Source organism: Aquila chrysaetos, chromosome 22 (genome assembly GCF_900496995.4).
Source record: "Aquila chrysaetos chrysaetos chromosome 22, bAquChr1.4, whole genome shotgun sequence".
In the NCBI taxonomy this organism is placed as follows: domain Eukaryota; kingdom Metazoa; phylum Chordata; class Aves; order Accipitriformes; family Accipitridae; genus Aquila; species Aquila chrysaetos.
Window position 1 is genome coordinate 10,444,428 of NC_044025.1, and position 20,922 is coordinate 10,465,349.

At 49.6% G+C, this 20,922-nt stretch overlaps 1 protein-coding gene across 3 annotated transcripts in view; it reads right to left on the reverse strand.

Moving 5' to 3' along the window:
• Positions 1-763: 763 nt before the first annotated feature.
• Positions 764-20,922, reverse strand: part of NEURL1B (neuralized E3 ubiquitin protein ligase 1B) — a 101,283-nt gene continuing 81,124 nt past the window's right edge. For 2 of the 3 annotated variants that reach the window (XM_029998349.2, XM_029998351.2), the window contains exons 2-5: positions 10,299-10,859; positions 6,675-7,382; positions 5,583-5,708; positions 764-4,753 (exon numbers count right to left, since the gene is read on the reverse strand). In XM_029998349.2, the coding sequence (XP_029854209.1) occupies positions 4,509-4,753; positions 5,583-5,708; positions 6,675-7,382; positions 10,299-10,859 (1,640 nt within the window). In that variant the 3' untranslated portion in view covers positions 764-4,508. Of the gene's footprint in view, positions 4,754-5,582; positions 5,709-6,674; positions 7,383-10,298; positions 10,860-17,730; positions 17,768-20,922 lie in introns of those variants that run through there. The other variant, XM_029998350.2, reaches the window with a different exon arrangement.

Here is a 20,922-nt window from a genome sequence, read left to right on the forward strand (position 1 = left end):
CCTTTGCCACCTGTGGCTCGCAAGGGGTTTTTTTTTGTGCAAATGCATAACTGTGCCTGTGTTCTTGCCAGGGCAGAGTTATGAATGAATTCTTCCACTCCGCTTTAAACCACATCTGAGGCTGCTTGACTGGTGTCTGGCTTCAGCAGGCCACATTTCAGGATATAAACAGTTCACAGAGCAGCCTTCTGTTGGCCTCAGCTTGTGAAATAAAAGAGCCAGGCATTGCTACAAAACAAACAAAACAAAACAAAACAAAAAAAGGAAAATGAAAAGAAAAAAAGAAAGAGCAGCCCTCCTGCCCGTGTCTGCATCGCCCCCTCCCACGGTCCCCAGGCTGCCACAGCCCCAGCGCGGGCACAGGAGTGGGGCCAGGCTGGCAGCTGCCTCGCTTGAGACGGTGCAGGTTGGATGAGGAATTTGGGGCACTTGGTGAGGGCATCTCCACACCTCTGTAGCCCTGAAATACACCCTGCTTTTACTGCAGTGGCCGGCCAAACTTTCAAGGGTTTGCAAGGTTAAATGCGCCAGGAATCCCCTCTGCCTTGTCCATCAAGGGACTGAGCAGCCACTTGCAGTGACCTCCCAGGAGCAAAGCAAAGCTCACGCAAGGTATTTAAAGTGCCTAACTTTTTTTTTCAAAGCAGAGGTGCCTGAGCTGGATGGAGGTGTCTTGCCTCTGTGTATTAGTATTGCCGTGCCTTGGAAATAATGGATTTGCTCACCCTCCAGGTCAAACACTTTTAAACTTCCTGGAGCACTCTTTACAAGCCAAAGTTTTATTTGTTTCATAAACAAGTAAAATTATATTAATGTAAAACAAGTAAATGGACAAAAGTAAAACACACAGCACTGAACACAACGCTATAGAGCACTGACATGTAGAAGTGCAGTTCCCTCCCTCGTGCGATGCCCTCCCCCCCGCAGTCCCCCAAATGATTTGCTTGAAAAGCCTAATACAGAGGTCCAAAATCTGATTCAGCTTAAACATGATGTACAGGTCACAGTATTGAATCATAGTATTGAATCATAAAGGTAACGATAAGAGAGTAACTGTCTCGGAAAGGGGAAGGTAAAAGAGTTCCCCCATGTCTTCTTTTTCTTTCTTTCTTCCTTTTTTTAAATTTTTAAACAAATAGGTTAGGAGGAGAGGGGGGAAAATCCATGGAAATAAACACTTTTTCACTCCAATATATATCTATAAAAAAAGCAGGATTCTCAGTGAACACAAAATTCTATAAAACTACCATTGATCTGTGTTGTTTTCTCCCCCTCTTTTTTTTCTTTTTAAAAGTTGCTTTAAAAAGGATAAAAAGTGCACAGACACCCTTATAAGGCACAAACAGATCTTCTGTACAAATCATGTATCATCGGACTGTTTAAAAAAAATAGCAATACAAGTACTAACAATTAAATCTGTAAGAGGCTACCTTTTCCTGGAAATCTTTTTTTTTAAGAGGCCTATTTTGGAAAATTCCTGTTGCTCTCGGATAGGCAGGGTGACACGTCCACTGCTCTCACGTCCCGGTCGCTGCATGGCCGCGCTCCGGACCCTGACTGAGCTGGCTCCCTCGCTGGCCCCGCTGGATGCTGCCCTTCTGGAAACTGGTCTCGGCTACTACAGCAAAAATTCAACCTGTGCAATCTGTCCTGAACAGCTCAGACACAGCCTGGGGTGGATTCGGTATTTCTCCTTGCTGGCTTAAAAAAGAAAAAGAGCTACACCAAAAAAAACACCCCACCCCAGGTATGCAATTAGGCCCGCTCATTGAGGACCTGAGGCGTCAGCCAAGCAAGCGGGCTGCGCTCTGCTCGCGCACTTAGCTGCGTGCAGCCACCGAAAGGGACAGGGCACCCCTGAAACTGGGACAGCAGCCCCAAGGACGGCTGCTGGCGTTTGCTAGCCCAGACCTGATCCAAGCCAGCCCTGCTCGCTGTGGCTTCAGAGAACCTTCCTTGAATTCCTCATCATGCAAAGGCTTCTCACCGCAACCCGTTCACCAGGCAGGCGCTAACCCACCTGGCCTTTCATTTCGTGCTCACATACTCGGCCATGGTCGTGCTCTTAGAGCTGTGCCCACTGACTGCAGCCGGACCCTGATCTGCAAACGCGGGACCGGGGAGGTCACTGCAAAGGCAATGTCCGCAGTCCCCGGGCGGAGGGCAGCCTGGAGGTCTGGGCAAGGCTCCAGCCGCGGGAGAGCTGCCTTCGCTGCCTCCTTTTGCAAAGGTGTAAGTGAACTCACGCCGCGGTCGCGGTGCCTGGGGCTCTGCTGAGGGCTGAGCACGCTCGGCGGCGGCGCAGCCAGTGGCGTGAGCCGAGTTTCCAAAAAGGGCTCCGCAAAGCCGGCAGGCTCTCGTGCCCATGCAGCAGGGCAATGGGTGAGAGATCTCACTCTACAGCAGCCTCCCACTTATACACTTAATTAGAATGTTAATTAGCTCTTCAAGATTAAAAAAAAAAGCTTTTCTCCGTGCCCTGTTTGCTGGCAGCCACAGCCCGCTGTGGGAGGAGGATGAGCTGCTCCCCTGGGTGTGCTCTCCCTGATGGCAGAGCGGGGCTGGGACGGGGCTGAGCGCCGGTCGGCAACCAAGTACGGCACCGCCGGCACCACCAAACCACCACCCAGGCAGCAGTGCTGCAAGAGGCGGCGGTGCGCCCACGGCTACCGGCACCTCGGAGGAGAGAGTGAATGGCGAGGTGAGATGACAGACACCGACAACGTCAGGCTGTCCCTCTGTGCCCAGAAGCCCTGAAATGTACAGGGGTTGCTATTCCTTTTTTTTCTTTTTTGGACTAAAATGTGGTAATCCCACCTTTCTGAAGAAAGCCGTTCTTATGCACTTGGTGGCACATGGTGACTGAGCTAGAATGACACCAGCCCCAATCTCATCCTCCCATTTTCATCCTCTCTCTTCCCATCTTTATGAACCTGGACCAGCTGGAAATGGCCAGGCTCAGGCTGAAGGACTGCACAGGAGCCCTGTAAGTGGGCAGAGGGCAGAGAACAGAGAACGGAGGGCAGCTCCTGCTGGAGCAGCAGGGAGGAGGACACCAAGCTCCTCATATCAGCCCCAATGCTGCATGTTCAGATGCTGCCCAGCTCATCCAGGTTGCTGCTGCCTGTAGCTGCCTAATATCACAGCTGAAACCCATTTACCTTTTAAGTCCCAACATCTAATAATAGACCCAGAGCCTTTTTCTTTCCTCCTCCCAAATAAAGCCAAGTGAGATAGATCCCTGTTCATCTCAACAAGTTCTCATCTACTGTTGGGACTCAGTGTCTGGGCAGCTGGGAGCTCTGCTGGGAAACCTAGAAAGGTGTGAGAAAGAGCAGGTAAAATCAGCACATACACAGTCCCCAGGAAAAAAAAGTGAGCCTGCTGGGACTGGATCAGAAATGAATTTCTCACCACAGGCTCCAAGAAGTCCCCGTGGTGGGGCGGGAGGAAGGCTGAGCCCTGCCGCGGCACTGGCTGCAGGGGAAGGGCTAGGGCAGGCGAGCCGGGCAGGGCGGCGTGAGACAGCAGCTAAGTCGCCTGCGAAGAGGAGCAGAGCAAAATGCAGGCGCGTGTCCCTGGAGGTGACAAACACCATCATTGCAGACGGTGGTAGCCCCGCGCTTTTTCTAAGCCAGGATTGCAGCGTGCCCATCCTAACGCCCCTCTCATCCACAGGCTGCAAGTTACGGCTTCAGCAGCCAGACAAACGGGCAGTGCCTGAACAGCCCATCGCGGCTGCCCGCTGCTCCACCGCTGCTGCCGCAGCAGTTGGGGTTGGCTGGGGCTCTCAGCGGGCTCATGCTCCTCACTGCTACCCCGTGACTGCTCCCTGGGTCTCAGCCTCCCTGGCGAGAAGTCCCTGCTCTGCCACAAAAAAAGCAAAAGCTGCTTTAGCTAAGTCCAGACCAGCTTCTCCATGTGCCCCAGAAGCCTGTTCAAGGGGGCAAAACCCAAACAAGTGAGAATCTAGCTGTGCTACTATTTTGGCCTTAGCTAGCTCCCCTTACGTGGATGAACATGACATTTCCAGATCAGTTTTGTCTACTTTGCCCTCCCACTGGGCCTCGTCCTAATTTTGTTCCACCACAGCGCAAGCACCCGGCAGCAGCCCAGAGCTGTTGGGGTTTCGGGGTTGGGAAGCCCAGTGGCACCTGGCACTGACCAAGTGGCAACCTCCCCTTCCCGATCCACACCACAGCGAGCCTCCTCCAGAGGAGGAGGAGGAAAAAAAGAGCCTTTGCATGGGAAATTTCTCATTTGCAGCTGGGTTGGGTCCAGACCGCGATTCCCCGGATTCGCCCATGGGCACACGGCAGCCGTGACTTTGGGCCCCACGTGATCCTCAGCTCAATTTTATCCCTGAATTGTGCCCTACCAGTCAAATAAGGAAACACAGATAACGAGCCACTTGATAACGACTGACCAGCACGATAACCCATAAGCAGGGACGGAAAGGCATGGTTACTGCTAGCGGCGTTCCCCCTTCCTACAGCCCGAGCCGGGCGCTAAGGGCGGTATATTTTAATAACATCTTTGATGACCCGTCGGCAGATTGGGCAGCAGGCGTTGAGCTGCTTCTTCAGCTTAAGACCGCAGGTGTTGCAGAGGCACATGTGTCCGCAGGTGTAGATCACCGTGTCCACCTCGCTGTCAAAGCAGACGGTGCATTCCCCGTTCTTGCTGCTTGTTGGCTCCGGAGGGGGGAAGACAGGAGAGATGGGGGGGCTCAGGGGGGAGCTGGGAGCAGTCACTGCAAAGGAGGAGGAAGGAACAAGGTCATTCAGTCACCAGGACGATGCACGCCTGACAACGTACAACACGCACACCCTCAAGTCAATTTTTTAAGGCTCTTCCTTCCTTAGTCATTGCCTGGTTTGTTTGGCCAAATAAACCCCAGCATATTCTAATTGGCAGCACAGGTACAGCTCCAGGCAGAGCCTGCCAGCCCTTTTCTACAGATGGGGCAAAGCACAGCTTGCCTCACCTTCCCCAAGCAGGGCTGTGATTTTGCACGCCCGTTTCACGGTATGGGTGTGCAGAGCCCCGCTCTCCCCGAAGGAGCTGTGCTCCATGCAGGGTGCTCTTGCATCTCACCAGCCATGCCGGGCGGCTGTGGCACTGCGCAACGGCGGCATGTGCCAGGGACGGTACCGGGCAGGACACCCAGGGCTGTCTGCCTGAGACCTAAACACCAGCACGTGAGCATTTACACGGCCATCCCTTCGGCAGCAGAGCCTTGGTAGTGCAGAATGCAGCCGTCTGGGTGCTGTAAGACCCCCAGACACGATACGGCACCCCCCTCTATTGCAGCACTGCTGCTGCAGCAAGGGCAGCCCCGCAGGGACCACATCCATTAGACAGACTGACAAAGCGGGAAGCAACACGCAGCCCTTCTTCAGGCCGTGAAAAGCTTCCCACCACTTTGTGGTTTTTTCCAATTATTTCTGTTGGCCTCGCAGGAGATGTAACATCTCCACCCTAACCTTGCCCTGCCATCTTGCATAGCATCGTCTATCAGCCCAGATTCCTGTCTCGGCGCAGCCGGCACAGCCGGGTGCCGAGGGCTAGGCTCTCCTTACCAAGAGATGACTCCGAAGCAGACGACGACCTGTTGACGCTGAAGGCCATGTCCGAGTCACTGTCATACTGTGAGCCTCCAGGAGATCCTGAGGGAGAGACGGTCACTGGGCTGGACTGCACAGTGCCTGCAAACACAGGAGAGAGCTGAGCCGCGGGGGCCGACAGACACCCAAAGCCCACCCAAAGCTAAATGCCCCTCAGCCCGGCGAGTCACTCCCACCCAAGGTGTGCGGGGTGCTTTAGGAGAAAGTCCAGCTGCTAAGCGCTGCCCCTCAGTAACAATACGGGTGCATGATTTTGGATGCGACCTCCAGGGCCTGGACCTTGCTATGCCCTTGTACGATTTCTGTTCAGTGCTTCAGTGAAGCAAGCACCGGGTTATCTGACAGCCATCACTTGGGATGTAAAGTCACTTCCCCGCAGTCCCGATCTCTCCAGCAGCAGTGGCCTCAAGCTATCACTGTCTTACTGTCAGGTCAGGGGCAGCTGGGAAAGGGCATTGCTTTAAATGAGAAAAACGTGCTTTACAAAGTCATCAACATCTGCTTTTCTGACAGAATCCTTAACAAGAGGAAAGGAGAAGCACTGTAACCGGTCACCAGCAATAGATCAAAAGTGACATCTGATACCTGAGCTGTGGCAGTGCTTGTGGAGCGATTACAGTCCATCAGCAACACACGTGCATAAACCAGAGCTGCGCTCACAAAAATCATCGCCCTTACCAAGACAGGAGTTTAATATCTGTTGGCTGGAATAGTGGGTTTATAAAGAATCCCTTTTGAAAACAAACCCACTGAAAACCAACCGTCCCCCCCACAGCCATCCCTGCCTCCCTACCTGCTACCTATTTTATCTCTCAAGTCTCATCATTTTCTGGGGGGCTTATATAGGCTGCATACATCTATGTGACAGCTACCACGTCTTGCTCACTCTTGTTTGCAAACACAAGGTGAGATCAGGAGCTGCTTACTCACATCGGTGACCACCTGCTAAAGGCAATGCTGCAAACGCAAACCTGTAGCTCCCGTTCTGGCCCTGGAAACGTCACCAGCCAGGTGCTCCCCGCTATAATTTCTTTTGGCTGCACTTACCCAGTATTTTGAGCTGGTTGATTACACCGTGGATTGTAAAAAACACCCAGAGAGACTGTGAGGTGTCCACGCACATTAGCATTCCTCGGCTTGCTCCATTTACCCCGTGGTGCACCTCTCCATTCGGCAAGACCATGAAACTGAGAATGTCGCCGCTGTTGAGGACTGGGAAGGCTCGGTAAACCACCCAGTACTCCTTGCGGTCCAAGAGGAAGTCCGGATCTGCTGGGAGCTCATTTGTCCGTAAAGTACTCGGATCACAAGAAGTGATGCCAAACGAAAGGGCCCCGTAGTACGGCAACCCAAGATGTCCTACTTCCACAAAGAGGCTTTCACCGATGTGCAAAGGCCGGTCAGAAAACACCAAAGTCCTATTGCTTTCTTGCCAGTTGGTGCATGCAACCATCCGGTCCTGAGAAAAGGTGATGTCAGGTCCACGGGTGGGGTGGAATCGCAGGTCTGTGTCCAGGAAGGCTGGAACCCCCTGGGCACGCTGCCGTCGGTTTGGGCAACAGGGGATGATGTGGTTGTCTGTTGCAAGTCCTGGTACCCGGCTCAGGTTTAGGTTTGCAATTTTGGCCACCACTTGGTTATTCTCCAGTTCGTTGTTATTGAAGTTGGCTGAATCATGGTTGCTCTGCGGAAGGCAAGTGCTGAGACGGGCAGTGCTGAGACGGGCAGTGGTCATGGTCTCTGCAAACATGCTATCTGTGAGATAAACCCAGTGATAAGGGACATTAGAGTCAAGATACAATTGCCAACTTTTACGGTTACAATTGTTATTATTTCAGCCTACAGATTATCTGAATTCTGTTCCTCTGAATGGAAAAACAATGGAAAAATTAGCCAGAGGTCAACCACTAATGAACAGCTAGTGGTGGAGAGTCGCATGTGGAGCAGGCAGCAGGCAGAGAAACAGCTGCATCTTGGCGCTAGCTGAGGAAAAACAAGTGTTATGAAGTATCCATGTAATCTGGGAGCTCCTTGCACTGCTGAACGGGGAAAAGTTCTAAACCAGTGTGGTCCTACAGCTTTCTCAACAGATGGGTCTAATAGCTTTGCTCTGTAAAAGAAGGAAACGTCTCAATATCTTGTTGTCCAAAGGTCTTGTGCAAGCCAAATCCACAACACAGTGATGTGGGAAGGAGCACAAGCATGAACAGATATTCTTTTCACACTCCTTGTCATTGCCTTACAGCTGTGAGGCATCTTGGCACAGGTGTGTCCGAGAGAGGTCTTTTTACAAGAAGATTTCAAGCCTTATATCTCAGGGGTGTTCACACCATTGCAGAGATTTTAAATTGAGAGCTTGTCCCAAAAGCTACTTGCTGCAGGTGTTACAAAGAAGATTTTTTACAGTAGAGAGTCATTCTCCCCTTTCACAGCACAGGGATTTCCCTTCCCACAAAGGGAAAGTCAGGATGCTGACTCTTAATTAATTTCCCAGATTTTCACCTCGGCCATGCCAGGCCGGGGGGGGATTTAAAGGTGTGGGGAGGTTTGCGAGTGCCTTCCTTCTAACTCCAGCACTGCCCAGGGCAGCTTGGACACTTCACTCTGAAGGTAAGGCATTAACCAGCTGAACAAAGTCGAAGCACATGGAAGTTAGGAGTGTGCGTGAAAGAAGCAGCCTCCTGGTCTTCCCAAAGATGGAGAGAGGAGAATCATCCCAGCACCAACACTGCCTGCTCCTAGGAGGAGAAAATCACCAGGCTTTTACCAAAGAGGGAAAAACACCCAAATCCATCCAGCAGCTGCAAAGCAGAGGCTGCCTTTGCTCAGAAGCTCACGCAGGAGAGGCCACGGTGTAGGCTGATGGCTGGACCAGCTGCTTCTAGCAAGCACAGGGTATCTGGCAAGAAATGCTCCCACAGAGGAGTAAGACACATCCAAGCTCCATGAGGCTGAAAGATGCATTTTGTTCCTCTGTATTTGAGCTATATTTCACAGCTTTCTCGACTTGCAAATATTTTTGGAGGAAGAGACAGAGAGGCAAACGTCCATTATGACACCACCATACCTGCAGCAAGGAGGCTGGGTCCCCTGGTGCCCCAGATGGCTGAGCATCACCCTGATTCCTGGGGCAGTTTGTGGGGCTTGGTACTTTGATTAAAAAAAAAAAATCAGAGTACCGGTGACCTCGGGCCAAGTCTTTCACTCGGCACACTTGGATGCTGCAGGCAGGACTGGGGGGTGGGGAGCAGAAATAAGCTAAATTTTATTTTCGTCACTGTAATCTAATAAGGAGGAAGGACTGCTCTGGTGAAGCAGCTGCACTGACCAATACAGTAAACGCTCCTTCACCTCTGTGATGAGCACCAGAGGCTGGAGTGCGTCGCAATCGCAATTACAGGATAAGCTACTGGTAAGGTTTAATTACACATTTGAGGCAGAGCAGGCAGGGCAAAGTGTTGTTTATGTGTAGCCTTCTCACCTGTAAAATAATTGGTACCATTCGGAAGAATATGTGATGAAGCTGCCTGCCCACTGGACTAACCATTTCACAGCTTATCGCTGGTGTCTGCTCAGTGTGAGGACGGAGGCACCATTCCCTCGAGCAAGTGCAGCTTAGTTTGGCTGTTAAAACTGAATCAGCTCCTAGGAGCCTCCAGGAAAGGGCAACACTCTTGAATTTTAAAAGGATTCCCTGTGGTGTAGACCAGTTCAAAACACTCCATCTAACACTGAATTAATTTGAAATTTCAATGCCGTAAAAGTCACGGAAGTCATTCCATGGCAATCGGCTCGGTTTGCTAATGGGAACAAATTCATCCCCTCTTGCAGCCCTCCCCAAGGATGATGCTTGTAAATCAGCCAGGTACCCCCTGAATGCAGCAATCTGCTTAGGGGTGAGGGGAGATGTGGCGTGCAGTGGCAAGGATCCCGAAGCACACAGGAGCTCATGCTACATTTTCTCATCACTCTTCATTCAGCCGGCGGGCTGCATCCTGTGCTGCTGCCGGTACTTTGCAGACATACAGTGATGCTCATGTGTAAGGGAAGGGTAAGTCGAGTTATGTCTGCAAAAACAGCTTGTTAAACTGCCAGTCTAGGCGGGGACCGCGGCCAAAAGTTGAGAGAGGGGCTGGGGAAGGGCACCAGGAAACTCTTGGGGAATGGGTGGTAGTTTTCCAGTGGACTGACAGTAACTGGTAGCTGGGAAAGAACAGGGGAAGCCAGAACTGGTCACCTTTGTCTCCTCTGTCCCTGGGACCTTGCTGTAAAGCAGCACCATGTTTTTCCACACCATAGCAGCACCATAGCTAGCTCAGAAAAAGCTGGGTAAACTTTACTATTTACTTACGTATTTACTTATGTATTTATTTATTTACTTATGTATTTACTTTACATGTAAAGATTTCCATTTATCCCTTCACGTGGCTGCTATAACATAGCCTTAAGGCTTTCCATCACTGACATCTCTAAAATACATTGCCCTCTGGATCCCCACTGCTGGCAAAAGAAAAATGGTTAATTTGAGGTACAAAACCAACAGTAAATTAGTTTTCTTAAGTGTCCCGTAGAAATGATCAACCAGATGGATCATGCGTCTTTCCTACGTGATCATGCCTCTGTGGAAAGAGCAACCAGAAGAGCAAGCCACAGGCCAAAACACACGCTTACCTAGTATTTGCACTTCATGGGTGATTCCATAGACGTCTATGAGCGCCCAGAGAGGACCGGAAACTTTAATACCACAGTGAAACAATATTGGCTCTTCATCATTAATACTGTAGAAGACTCTCCCATGACGGTCGACCCAGAAGGCCAAGATATTGTCTCTCACAGCGAACCTCTCCGGCAAAGCTTTGGCCCAGTATCCGGGTCGGGTCACTAGGTCCGGACAGGCGTACTTTGGTATCTCGTCAGAGCTCATCTGCGATGGGTCGTGAATGGTGAAGCCAAAGCGTAGGGCCCCGCTCCAGCCGTGGTGCACAGCCACCAGCTTCAGCCTGACTTTCTCGTAGAGGTGGATGGGCCGGTTGGTGAAGGTGACCCCGTTGCAGAAACTGTTCCTCCGCGTGGCCTTGCGGGAGTGAGCGTCCAGACGCACGTTCTTGCCTTTGGCTTGGGAGTGGAAACGCGGCGGCTCCGTGATCGTGAGGACCGAGCGTCTCTCATGGCTGCTGTTGGGCAAACTGTAGTAGGGGCGGCTGGAGACGGAGCGGGTCTGGTGGCTTGTGTCTGCAAAAGGAGAAACCAGCGGCTCTGTCAGAAGTGCTTGACCGGAGCCACGTGTTGGCTCAGCCCGGGCAACCGCAACCGGCTTGCCACGCGTGCTTTGCGTTACTCGCTGGGAACCGCACCATTTAATCTTAAAATGTTGTGCTTGGCCACAACCTGCTCTTTGTCGCACCAATTTGGCCCTCAGCTTTATGCAAATAGAAGGCACATGTGGCTCTTGGGGCAAAGGTTAGGCAGCTGCCCTTCTACACCCTGCAAAGCTGGATGAGAACGAACATCCTTTTGTTCCCATCAGATGCATCCTATTGCGCTCGGAAAGGCCTAACGCTTGTGACTGGGCCTCCGAGTTTCCTATTTGTAATGCATGTGCTGTTAAATCACCAGCTGGAGGCCAGAGTCACACCATCTCTGAGAAGCACGGCTGTTAAGACCAGAGGTGCTCAAGATGAACGCGGATGTAGGATACTGATTTTTGTGGGACATGCAGCCACTGGCTTCTCTGTCCCTTAATTTTGTAAGGATGAACAGGAGCTTTTGAACAACACAAATAAACCAAGACATTTAGCAGCTGGAGCACTACCTCTGCATCACCAGACTGTTCTTCCAAAACTTTCAACCCAGTCCTTGGTTCAGATATCAGATGCAGCTGACACATTAAGGAACATTTCATCCCACAAAGCCTTGCCTTTACACAGAACTTCCCATTTGAGCTCAAAGCACTTCATAAACGATGATTGTTTTCAGCTTCACAGCACCACAGATGGCACAGAAATCCTGCCATCCTCATTTTACAGATGGGAGAAGGAGAATTTATGGGTGAGATCTTGCAGCATTTAAAGTCAATAGCAATTTTGAGACCAATTTCAAGAAAAGCAGATTTAAGGCCTAAAGTGAAGTTCACACAAGCGTGAAGCAGAAATGAAAAAAAGCTCAACTTTTAATCTTAAGCTGTAGCTATAAGTTCCCCGAGGCAGAGACAATCTCTTTTGCATATCCCTGAACACATGGGGTCTTGCTCCAGGACCAGGGCTCCCATGACCACCACCACCATGGTGTTACAGGCACTGTGATCTCCCCATTTCCCACCCACTCCACCTCTCCTCCTCTTTGCACCTGGCTTTGTAGATTTTTAAAGCAAAAATGGAAGGCGTCCTGGCTGCTCAAAGTCATCCTGTTAAATATAAAACTGCATCATATGCACACATTTATTTTGAAATATTTTGCCACGTTTGAAGCTTTAGAAGCTCCCTGCCTAGCCCTTCCTTCAAGCTGCCTCCTCCCCGTGTGTAACCCCTGGGTTTGCTTCGTGACAAGGGAAGGCTTTTCTGACACTTTTGTCTCTTGGAAAGAAACACCAGAAGATGCTGGGAGCTCAGCTGGGAAAGCTGACAGGAGAGCTGCAGTTGTGACACCTTTTTTTCGCAAGCAAAACCATACCAGGTAGGGCAGTGAGATGCTGGGACTTGCATTCATGTCTGAACTAATAGAGGCTCTAAGCAACCACTGCCTTTGTAAATGCAAGAGAGGAGGGGTTGCAGGCAAGATTTGAACATGGGCTTAGCCCTTGAAATCAGGCATCTGCAACAGGAGTCAAACAGCTACAAAGGCAAAAAGCTCCTGTTTGCATCAAGACAAAAAGGGCAATCCTAAATTATGACAGGCAAACACACTGGCTAAATAAAAGGTCTTTTGTATCTCTTCATTTGTACTGCACATGACAATCGCTGTGCAGCACACGGTAATGGTTAATCCTGTTGTACACTAATGTAAATAAATACCTCCTTGCTCTTACACCAGTGGGGGGGGGGTGTGCCATTTCCATGCCAGGGCCACAAAGGCAAAGTTCTGGGGGAGACGGGGAGAAGAGAAGCCCCCCTGGGTGTTAAATCCCCTCGGGGCGGTCTCCCTGCCCGGCAGAGCACCTCCGCTCACAGCAGCACTGCGGACCAGGCTGCCCTCCCGGCTCTCCCAGTGCAGGAGGGGGTTCCCGGGGTCGGTGGGGTCAGCCTTGGCCACACTTGCAAGAGGTATGGGTATTTCTCTTGGGAATTCCCGGGAGAAATCTCATTTCTTGCCTCCTGAAGAGCTAAAACGCAGAAGATGGCTGCTCTCAGCACAGACCCACCCGCAGCTCATGTGGGTGCTGCTCCGTGTGTCTGCCTGCAAATACTACCGATAAACGATGCTGCTGCAGAGGAAATACGGTCCGGGGTTTCTTTAGCAGAGAGAGGCACGGTGGCATGAACCCAGCCAGCACGTAGTGCTGGGCGAGCGACCCCGAGCAGCGAGGGGTGAATCCTCTCCTGGCCACGCTTTCCTACACCGGCTCCCCATTTTTCACCCGGATTCACAGAGCCTTTGTGCCATCCAGCTGGGACGTGGGTCAAGCAAAGCCACCGACGGGTGCTGCCGGGACAGCCTCCGAGGGGCTCCTGCGGGACCCGGCGGGCTCAGTGCTGCTCTTTCACATCTCACCCCGCCTTGCTGGGCAACAGCCTCCCCGTGTAGAGAAGCCCCCGTTTTATAAACCATTGAGCTGCATTTTTTCCTAAAATGGTTAAAAACAACTGCCCTGTGAAAGCGAGCGCCCTGGCCTCAGTGCCTCTGTGTTGGCCAGGAGGAAGGAGGGAAGAGAGCTTCTGCTCTCCTCTCCGCTATCACCAAGGATCCCCTGCTCTCCACCCCCTCTGCGGCACCAGCCTTCCTGCCACATCGACCTGCCGGAGAAAAGACACGCGTAAAGACCAAGCGCGGCGGGACGCGATGCCCTCCGGCACGGCTCCCGGGCAGGTACCTCTCACGCTGCTTTTGGAAAGTGTGGGGGACCGAGGCAGGATTGACAGCGACAGCCGTGTGACGGACAGAAGAGCAATGACACGGGCACCCACTTCAAACGCAGCTTTGGGTCCACCCTGCCAGAGAGGAACTTGGGGCCAGGGTTTGGCTTTTTTTTTTGTTTTGTTTTTTTAAAAACAGGAAAGCATATTGTGGCTAAACAATAGGAAAGTCTCCAGAAGGAAATGAATGGATAATTTATTTATAACGGCGTTCCCCCCTCGCATGAACACCTGCCAGTTGCCACCAGGAATAAAGCCTGACATAACCCAAGGCAGGGGAGGCAGAGCTTTCCCACTGAAACACGCCTGAAGCTGAGCTTGGGCATGTGCTTTACTCATTATGTACTGACAGGGACTAGGCAAGCTCAACAGGATGTTTGTGCCTTTGAATTGCCCTAATTTGCGGCTCGGCTTCCATAGTTTGGATCACATTTCAGTCCCTCTGCTATTTCTCCAAACCCTCCCCTCTCCGGTCTGTGGTTTCCTACCCAAAAGGCCGTCAGGGATAATGACAGCCAAGCTCGTGGCAGAAATGCCACCCTACACAAGGGTGCCTGATGCCGTGACAGGCAGCTAAGAGCTATGCCAACGCTTTTTTTCAGCTATGAGATTCCTACAACTCTGTCAGCAAGTGATTTCTTCTCTTTATGCCTCACTTGCCTGCGTAAGAGAGAGTAATAGTATTCCTCCACCTCACAGGAAGCTAAAAGGATTAAAAAATGTAAGGTTCTCAAATACTTCAATCCCTGAGCCCTGTAAGCAAGTCAGCAGGCTGGCTAGATCATCAAAAGGGACACGAACGCACTGGGTCCCCCTGGGTGATGTCTTGAGACCCCATCCAGCATTTTGCTTCTTTTCATTCCAGAGTTTTCCATCTTTCATCCCTACTCTCACCAACTGCAAACATGATGCTTGCAGCACGAGTCCATCAAACGCACGAGCAGGGCTTCAGCAAATATGAAGTAAGCCAGGAAAATGGAAGAAAAAGCTGAACTGAAGGATTAAGAATGGTGTGGGGCTCCTCACTGAAATCTGCAAAAGAAACCCTTCTGGCAAGGCAGCATGTCCATCCACACCCTTACAGTGTCACATGAGTGGCACTGAAACAGATTTGGGTTATGGGGGCCCATGTTCCCAACTGCAAGTAGCTATCACACATCCGAAACTTCACCTGCCTTCCAAAAGGCCAGGACATTTATTTCTTAGGTTATGATGACCTTCGGAGAGGTATTTTAACAAACATGCACTTTGCATTTCAAAAAGGTACAGCAGGCAGACCCTGGACAAATTCCACATATTTATCATGGTTCCAGTTCTAAAAATAAACATTTCTTTCACCCATTTGTTCACAGCATCGGGTTTGCTGTGGCACTGTAATCCCACTGACAGCAGCAGACAAAATTCGGAACAAGAGCCCTCTCCAAGCCTGCTGCTCTCTAGGACGCAGGACAGAGGAGGCTGCTTAGCTGGGGAGTTGACCTTAAGCCAGGTCAATCCTGCCTTCACTTGCCCTGACAAGCCAGGCAGGAATAATACCACAGAAAGCCCTAAAATGAGGGAGGAGAGAATAACGTTCAAGGAGCTACAGCAGAGCTATGGCGAGGGCAGCCTGACAGTCGGAGGAGGAGGAGAGCACTGCCTTCCCCATGTGCCACGGGTAAATCCACAGTCTGCACCAAAAAACACTCCCTGGTTCCCACAACCCTTTCCTGAGGACCCCCTCCAACTAAATCCATGACAAAAGACATGCAGGATCACAAGGTAAGCAAATTATGGGGCAGCCAGGTGCCAAACAGGGATGCATACTGGATAAAGCAAGGATGTCAAGGAAACAGAAATTACTGGGACCACTACCCCGTGGATGAACAGCTCACAGGAGAGAGAGCTCATCAGCATGCAGCCGGAGTGTGGTCTGCCCACGTTGTTCAGAGAAAAGGCTGAAAGGTAGCAGCGGGCAGCCTGAAATCTATCTATTAACGCTTGCTGCACAGGCGAAAGGGAATCCACCTAACGCGCCTGTGTCTTATCTTTATGGCCGCTGCTTTATCTGTAACTTTAGAACTTTTTCCTATTACAGTAGATAGTTAGGTTGCTGCTGCTGCAACAACCCTGTTGAACATTAAACAAGGCATCTGGGGAGAGGGGGCAGGTGGCTTTTGCTTTGAAACAGGAAAATCCCAACAGGTGGGGACAATGAGGTCAAATTTACTGCATGATCGCAAGCTTGTAGGAGCAACCCTCACGGACTGAAAGTCAATCACAGCGCGGTCCAGTAAAAGGAAGGTCCTCGCCGCGCTCGTCCCACTGCACCTTTACTGCTGGAGACGATGCAGCCGCCCGTGGGCGCGCGGGCTGGAACCTTGCCGGAGGCTGGGAGAAGCAGGCTGGGCTGTTACTGCAGATAACAAACCTTAACAGTAACACGAAACAGGATTCTGCTCCGACGCGATCTTATCTTCTGAGAACAAGAGATAAAAATCTGTTCACATATAAATTTAGTGCACTGCCTAGACATCTATGGTTTTTTTAAATACAGAAAATGTGTTGGGGAGATCTGCGGGAAGCACTGGTGTTGCCTATTCCATGCTCACCAGTGTGGATTTGTAAAGTTAGGCTACCAAATCCACTATAAGGCTGCTACAAAAAATTGGCCTCATTTCCAAACGTCCTGCTGGCTCAAACACTGGAAAACTCAACAATTAATAAATATCCCCCATTTAAACTCCTGTGGTTTGCAAGACCACACCAGAGCCCTCCTTTGATGCAAAGGTCTCCTTGCCTGGTCCTCTAACCTGAGACAAATTTCCAGGGAGTTAAAAAACCCCACATGGTTCACTTGCAATAGAGTGATACAGAAATGGAGGCGTTAAGGGGAGATTGAAGAGCCTGTAGTGAATTGCAGGAAATGTGACATTTTTGAAGAGACTAATTTGGGAAGGAGGAGAGGAGGAAAGACAGAAGTTGTTTCTTCATTAAAAGAAGGTGTGTTGTGGCACTGAGGTAACTCTCGATGCAAATATCTAATGGACATATAACATTTTTCATTGAAAAACTGTCCAGAAAAATCCCGGGCAGAGAACAGGGATTGACTTTAGCTCACAAAATCAAGTTGTGCCTGTCTCCACGAGGATTTTCGAGGAAGAAAACCCTCTTGCTTCTGTGGCTAATGCTTGAAAACAAACATTTTATGGGGGATTTAAAAAAAAATAATGCTAAAATCCATTTTTTTCTAGGCAGAGGCTAATGACACATTTATTCTGGTCTTCTAGGCATTCCTCCATGAAAGCAGAGAGGTATTTGCCAATAGCATTAGGCAAAATCCTTTTGTTCTGATCCTTTTTCTCAAACCAGCAAACACAGGCAATTGCAGCAGGACCTTGCAGTATTTTCCAGGCTGCTCCATCCCCTGTCTCCCACCACGTCCTCAGGAAACAATCTCCTGCATTGCTGCTCCTTTCAAATTAAGCCCTTTCCTTGCAAATACGAACACAAAGTTCAACCACAACATTTAAAAGAACAGTTACCTTGACAGGAAAGCCAACGCCAGGCCTGAGCTCTCCCAGTTAACCGAGCATCACATCATGACACCAGCATTGGAGCCAAAAGATGGCAAGTGCAGCTGAAACACCAATGTCTCTCTCCAAGATACACCAGCTGGCTCGAAGCAGAAAATAAACCATGACAGAAGGCCTGCTCCAAGGATGAAAGTGCTGATAACAAATCTTCCACGACCTAGAAGCGATCACAGGGCCCCAAAGACTAAGGAGAGCCAGTGCTTTCCCACATCAGGCAGGAATACTCTTCCAAACCTCTTCCAGACCCTCTGCTTGACTTTGCTTTTTGGTAGTAAAGGAAATCCAACTTGACACAAAGAAAGCCAGTGCATGACACTGATGGTGTGGCATTTTCAGAGCAAAGTGAGGAGCCCTGAGCTAAACTGTTACAGTCTTGTGGATCAGGCTGTAGAAGCAGGGTCTGCTATCAAAAAATCTACTGCTGGGTCTGCAAGTATAGGTAAGTCCATCTACGCTCACCTCTGTCTCCCTGTTCCCCCATCTCTCTCCTGTTGTGCCTCTCACTGTGTGCACGCATGAATTTTGCTGCAAAGTTGGCCCCATCTTTATTACAGGCTTTCAGTTCTCCTGCATATAAATAGCACTAACAATCCACAGAAGCCAGCGATTAAGCATGGAAAAAAAATCTCCTCTCCCCCGTATTATTAGCGAATCTGGGTCAATGAGTCTGCAACTCTAGTAACAAATTCTTAGACTTGGTTAATGAGAGACAGAGCAAGAGCAAGCGGGAGAAGGATGGAGAAAAGGCAGGGTTCATGCCATAATCCCTGCTTAAGTCTTTTGGTGCAAGTGATGAAAGCAGCTGCATGATAGATGAGGAGCTTTGGAAATGGCACAGCTTATTGTAATCCATTATATGGCCTCGACACCCAAGTCCACTGGCTCGTGTCAGTCAGAAGGCCACGCTCACAAGCCAAAGAGCTTTGAAAGATGTCAGGGATCTGAAAGTCACAAAATCTGGGATGCAAAACGAGATGAAATTTTTGGCTACTTGCTAAAGACAAAAACACGTCAAAAATAATCAGTCAGCCACTCTTACTATAGCTCTTCTTGGGAATTTTTGGACTATGTTCTCACTAATATGCTGCATATGCAACACATACGATTTCATACACCAGGAGAGCAAACCTGTGCCTCTTACCTGATGTATTATGTTTTTGCAAAATTGTTACCTTCTTTAGAAAGTTAAGTTTAACTTGGGGAGAGCAGAGGGCTGCTCAGCTCACTTTATCTTCCAGTCCTAAACTTAAAGAGTCCGTAGCACAGTTTTGGGAGGTGATCAAAAGCAATGAGAACTAAGCAGTTGATGTCTGTTTAAGCAACTCCACAAATGGATTCTGAGGACTGCTAGGCTGGGAGACTAAATATTTTCCAAATCTAAATGCTCAGCTTGTCAGTCAGTGATTAAAATATGTGTTTTTGTGATTTATTATTTTCATTGTTTTCTAGAAACAGACAATAAAGTGCACCATAAAGCAGAGAGCACTAAAAGATGTAACACTTCAGGTGAGAAAGAGTGGTCTGGAGGAACAAACTCAGCTGGAGACCCAAAGATGGGAAGAGAGGAGCAGAGACGTGGATGGACAAAAACCCTCATGTTCTCTGAGGCGGTTGGGTTCTGCTTTGATTTACTAAATTCATATAGAAATGGGGTCCAATTTCCATGGATTTACAATGCTAAACCTTTTTTTTCCATTGGCTGTTACTTTGTGTGGCCCTGAAGCCCACTACCATCTTCTGATGCATCAATTTTGTTAAATCAAGTGTGTTGTGCTCACTGCAAGTTAAACCCAACTTTGAAGGCCAACATCCAAGGATCCCATTTCAACAGTGGCTTTGCTGTTATGTCGCAGCCCCTTTTTCCACAGCCTGACTCAAGGAGAGTCCCACAGTACATGTGTCGGGGCACCTTTTTCTCTAATGACTGCTCCTACAATTGTTAGAGGAGAAGGACTTTGTCTTCAGTGGCTTCAGTGCTCTTCAGCAGGGCTCAAATATGGATTTTCATGGCATCAAGACAGACAAAGAGATATTCTTAATTTTATAGACTATCATGCCACTGGAGTCTGTCTCAGAGATCCCTTCCCCTTCCTCCCTGCTCCAGGCCAGCAGCATTCACTGCTGCAGCAGAGACCACAGACACAGCCTAAAAGCAACCCAAGAGACCCCAAAACCCTGCTGTATTAGTGAGTGCTGCTGGTCCCTCGAGGCTTGAGGCCACCATGTGGCTCTCACTTCGAGGCGAGGAGGGACCCCGTTGTTGTGTCTGCAGGAGACCCATCGTATGTTCCTGATTAATCACACTGCACAGAAAAGATCCTAGTTAAAGCATTTTTCACAGATTAAAAAATGAATCTGGGTTTGTCTCCTTGCCCCCAAGTCCTCTCCATTCATTAATTCACTTCCAAGACAACTTTTCCCCTACCAACAGTATAAACAGCTCAGAACTGCTTTTCAGAGCAATGCTTTATGTTTAAAAAGCATTGTTCTGAACCGGTGTTTTTCTTTTCCAGACATGACCGTGATTTGTTGAAGAGTTACAAGAACATGTGAGTGGCATAATCACTGACATTGAAACGGTCCATGCCTTCACCCTCTCCCCTCACCGCCAGAAGAGCACGTAACGACCATTAATGCAAATAGACTCCCTGTCTCCATTGAACCTCTTTTCTTTTGACCAGCTGTACCAAGTCATCTGCACTGGGGATTTATAAATAGTGACCATGTCATTCCAATGTTAATGGCTTTTAATGAAATTGGAGAATGAAATGCGTTCCCTTTTAATATCCTCTGAGCAGCAATTTTATTCCAACCCATGGTTTCAATACAGGGCTCATGGAAAGAGCGCTGGAGCTCGGCACATCCTTCCCACAGCCCATCAATGTGTCGCTTCCAGCACAGACAGGAACAAAAAGAGGGAAAGAATTTTGTTGTCTCCCTGATGCAGGAAACCCACCCATCCCCTACAGACAGGCAGCGTCACAGCGCTGCACCAGGGCAGCTTGTGAAACAGGGAGAAAAAAAGATTTGAAAAGTAATAGCGGTAATTTAGCTTCACTTTTGATGCATTGTTCTCTGAAAACACCCTAAAAGCCAGTGTTTACGTTGTCTTCCTCCCTCTGAATTCAGACTGTATACAATCTATGCTTATGCCCTTCCCACCTCCAAAAAGCATGTTTGGAGAAAGGCCAGTACATAAGATGTGCCGTCAGAGCCCTCCCCAGGTCTGCGTGCGCACCGTCCCGAACCACGCTACAGCTGAGCTGGACCGCAGGCCACTCAGGTGGGGTGCGTGATGCTCGAGCCAAGAAGCGTTACGAGCAGAGTGTGTTTTCCACGCTCAGTAAAAACGCAAGAAAACTTTCCTGTAAGCACGGGAATTGTCCAGTGCCAGGACTACAGAGGAAGAAAAGCTGCAGATGAAGGGCGAGATCAGCACTGTCAGCGCAGAGCTACAGGCGCAGAAAGGAGAGCCTGGCCATTCATTTCTGCCTTCAACTTTTTCCAAGAAAACCTTATGATAAAAGGAACAAACCTGCTATTTTTCTTTGCCTCAAATTTGTTACAGAAGCCTCTTTCGTCTTTATCTCCTCTCTTCGTAGTGGTTCTAATGGTCTCTTTTTTTCCCTCCTAATTACAACTTCTCTATAC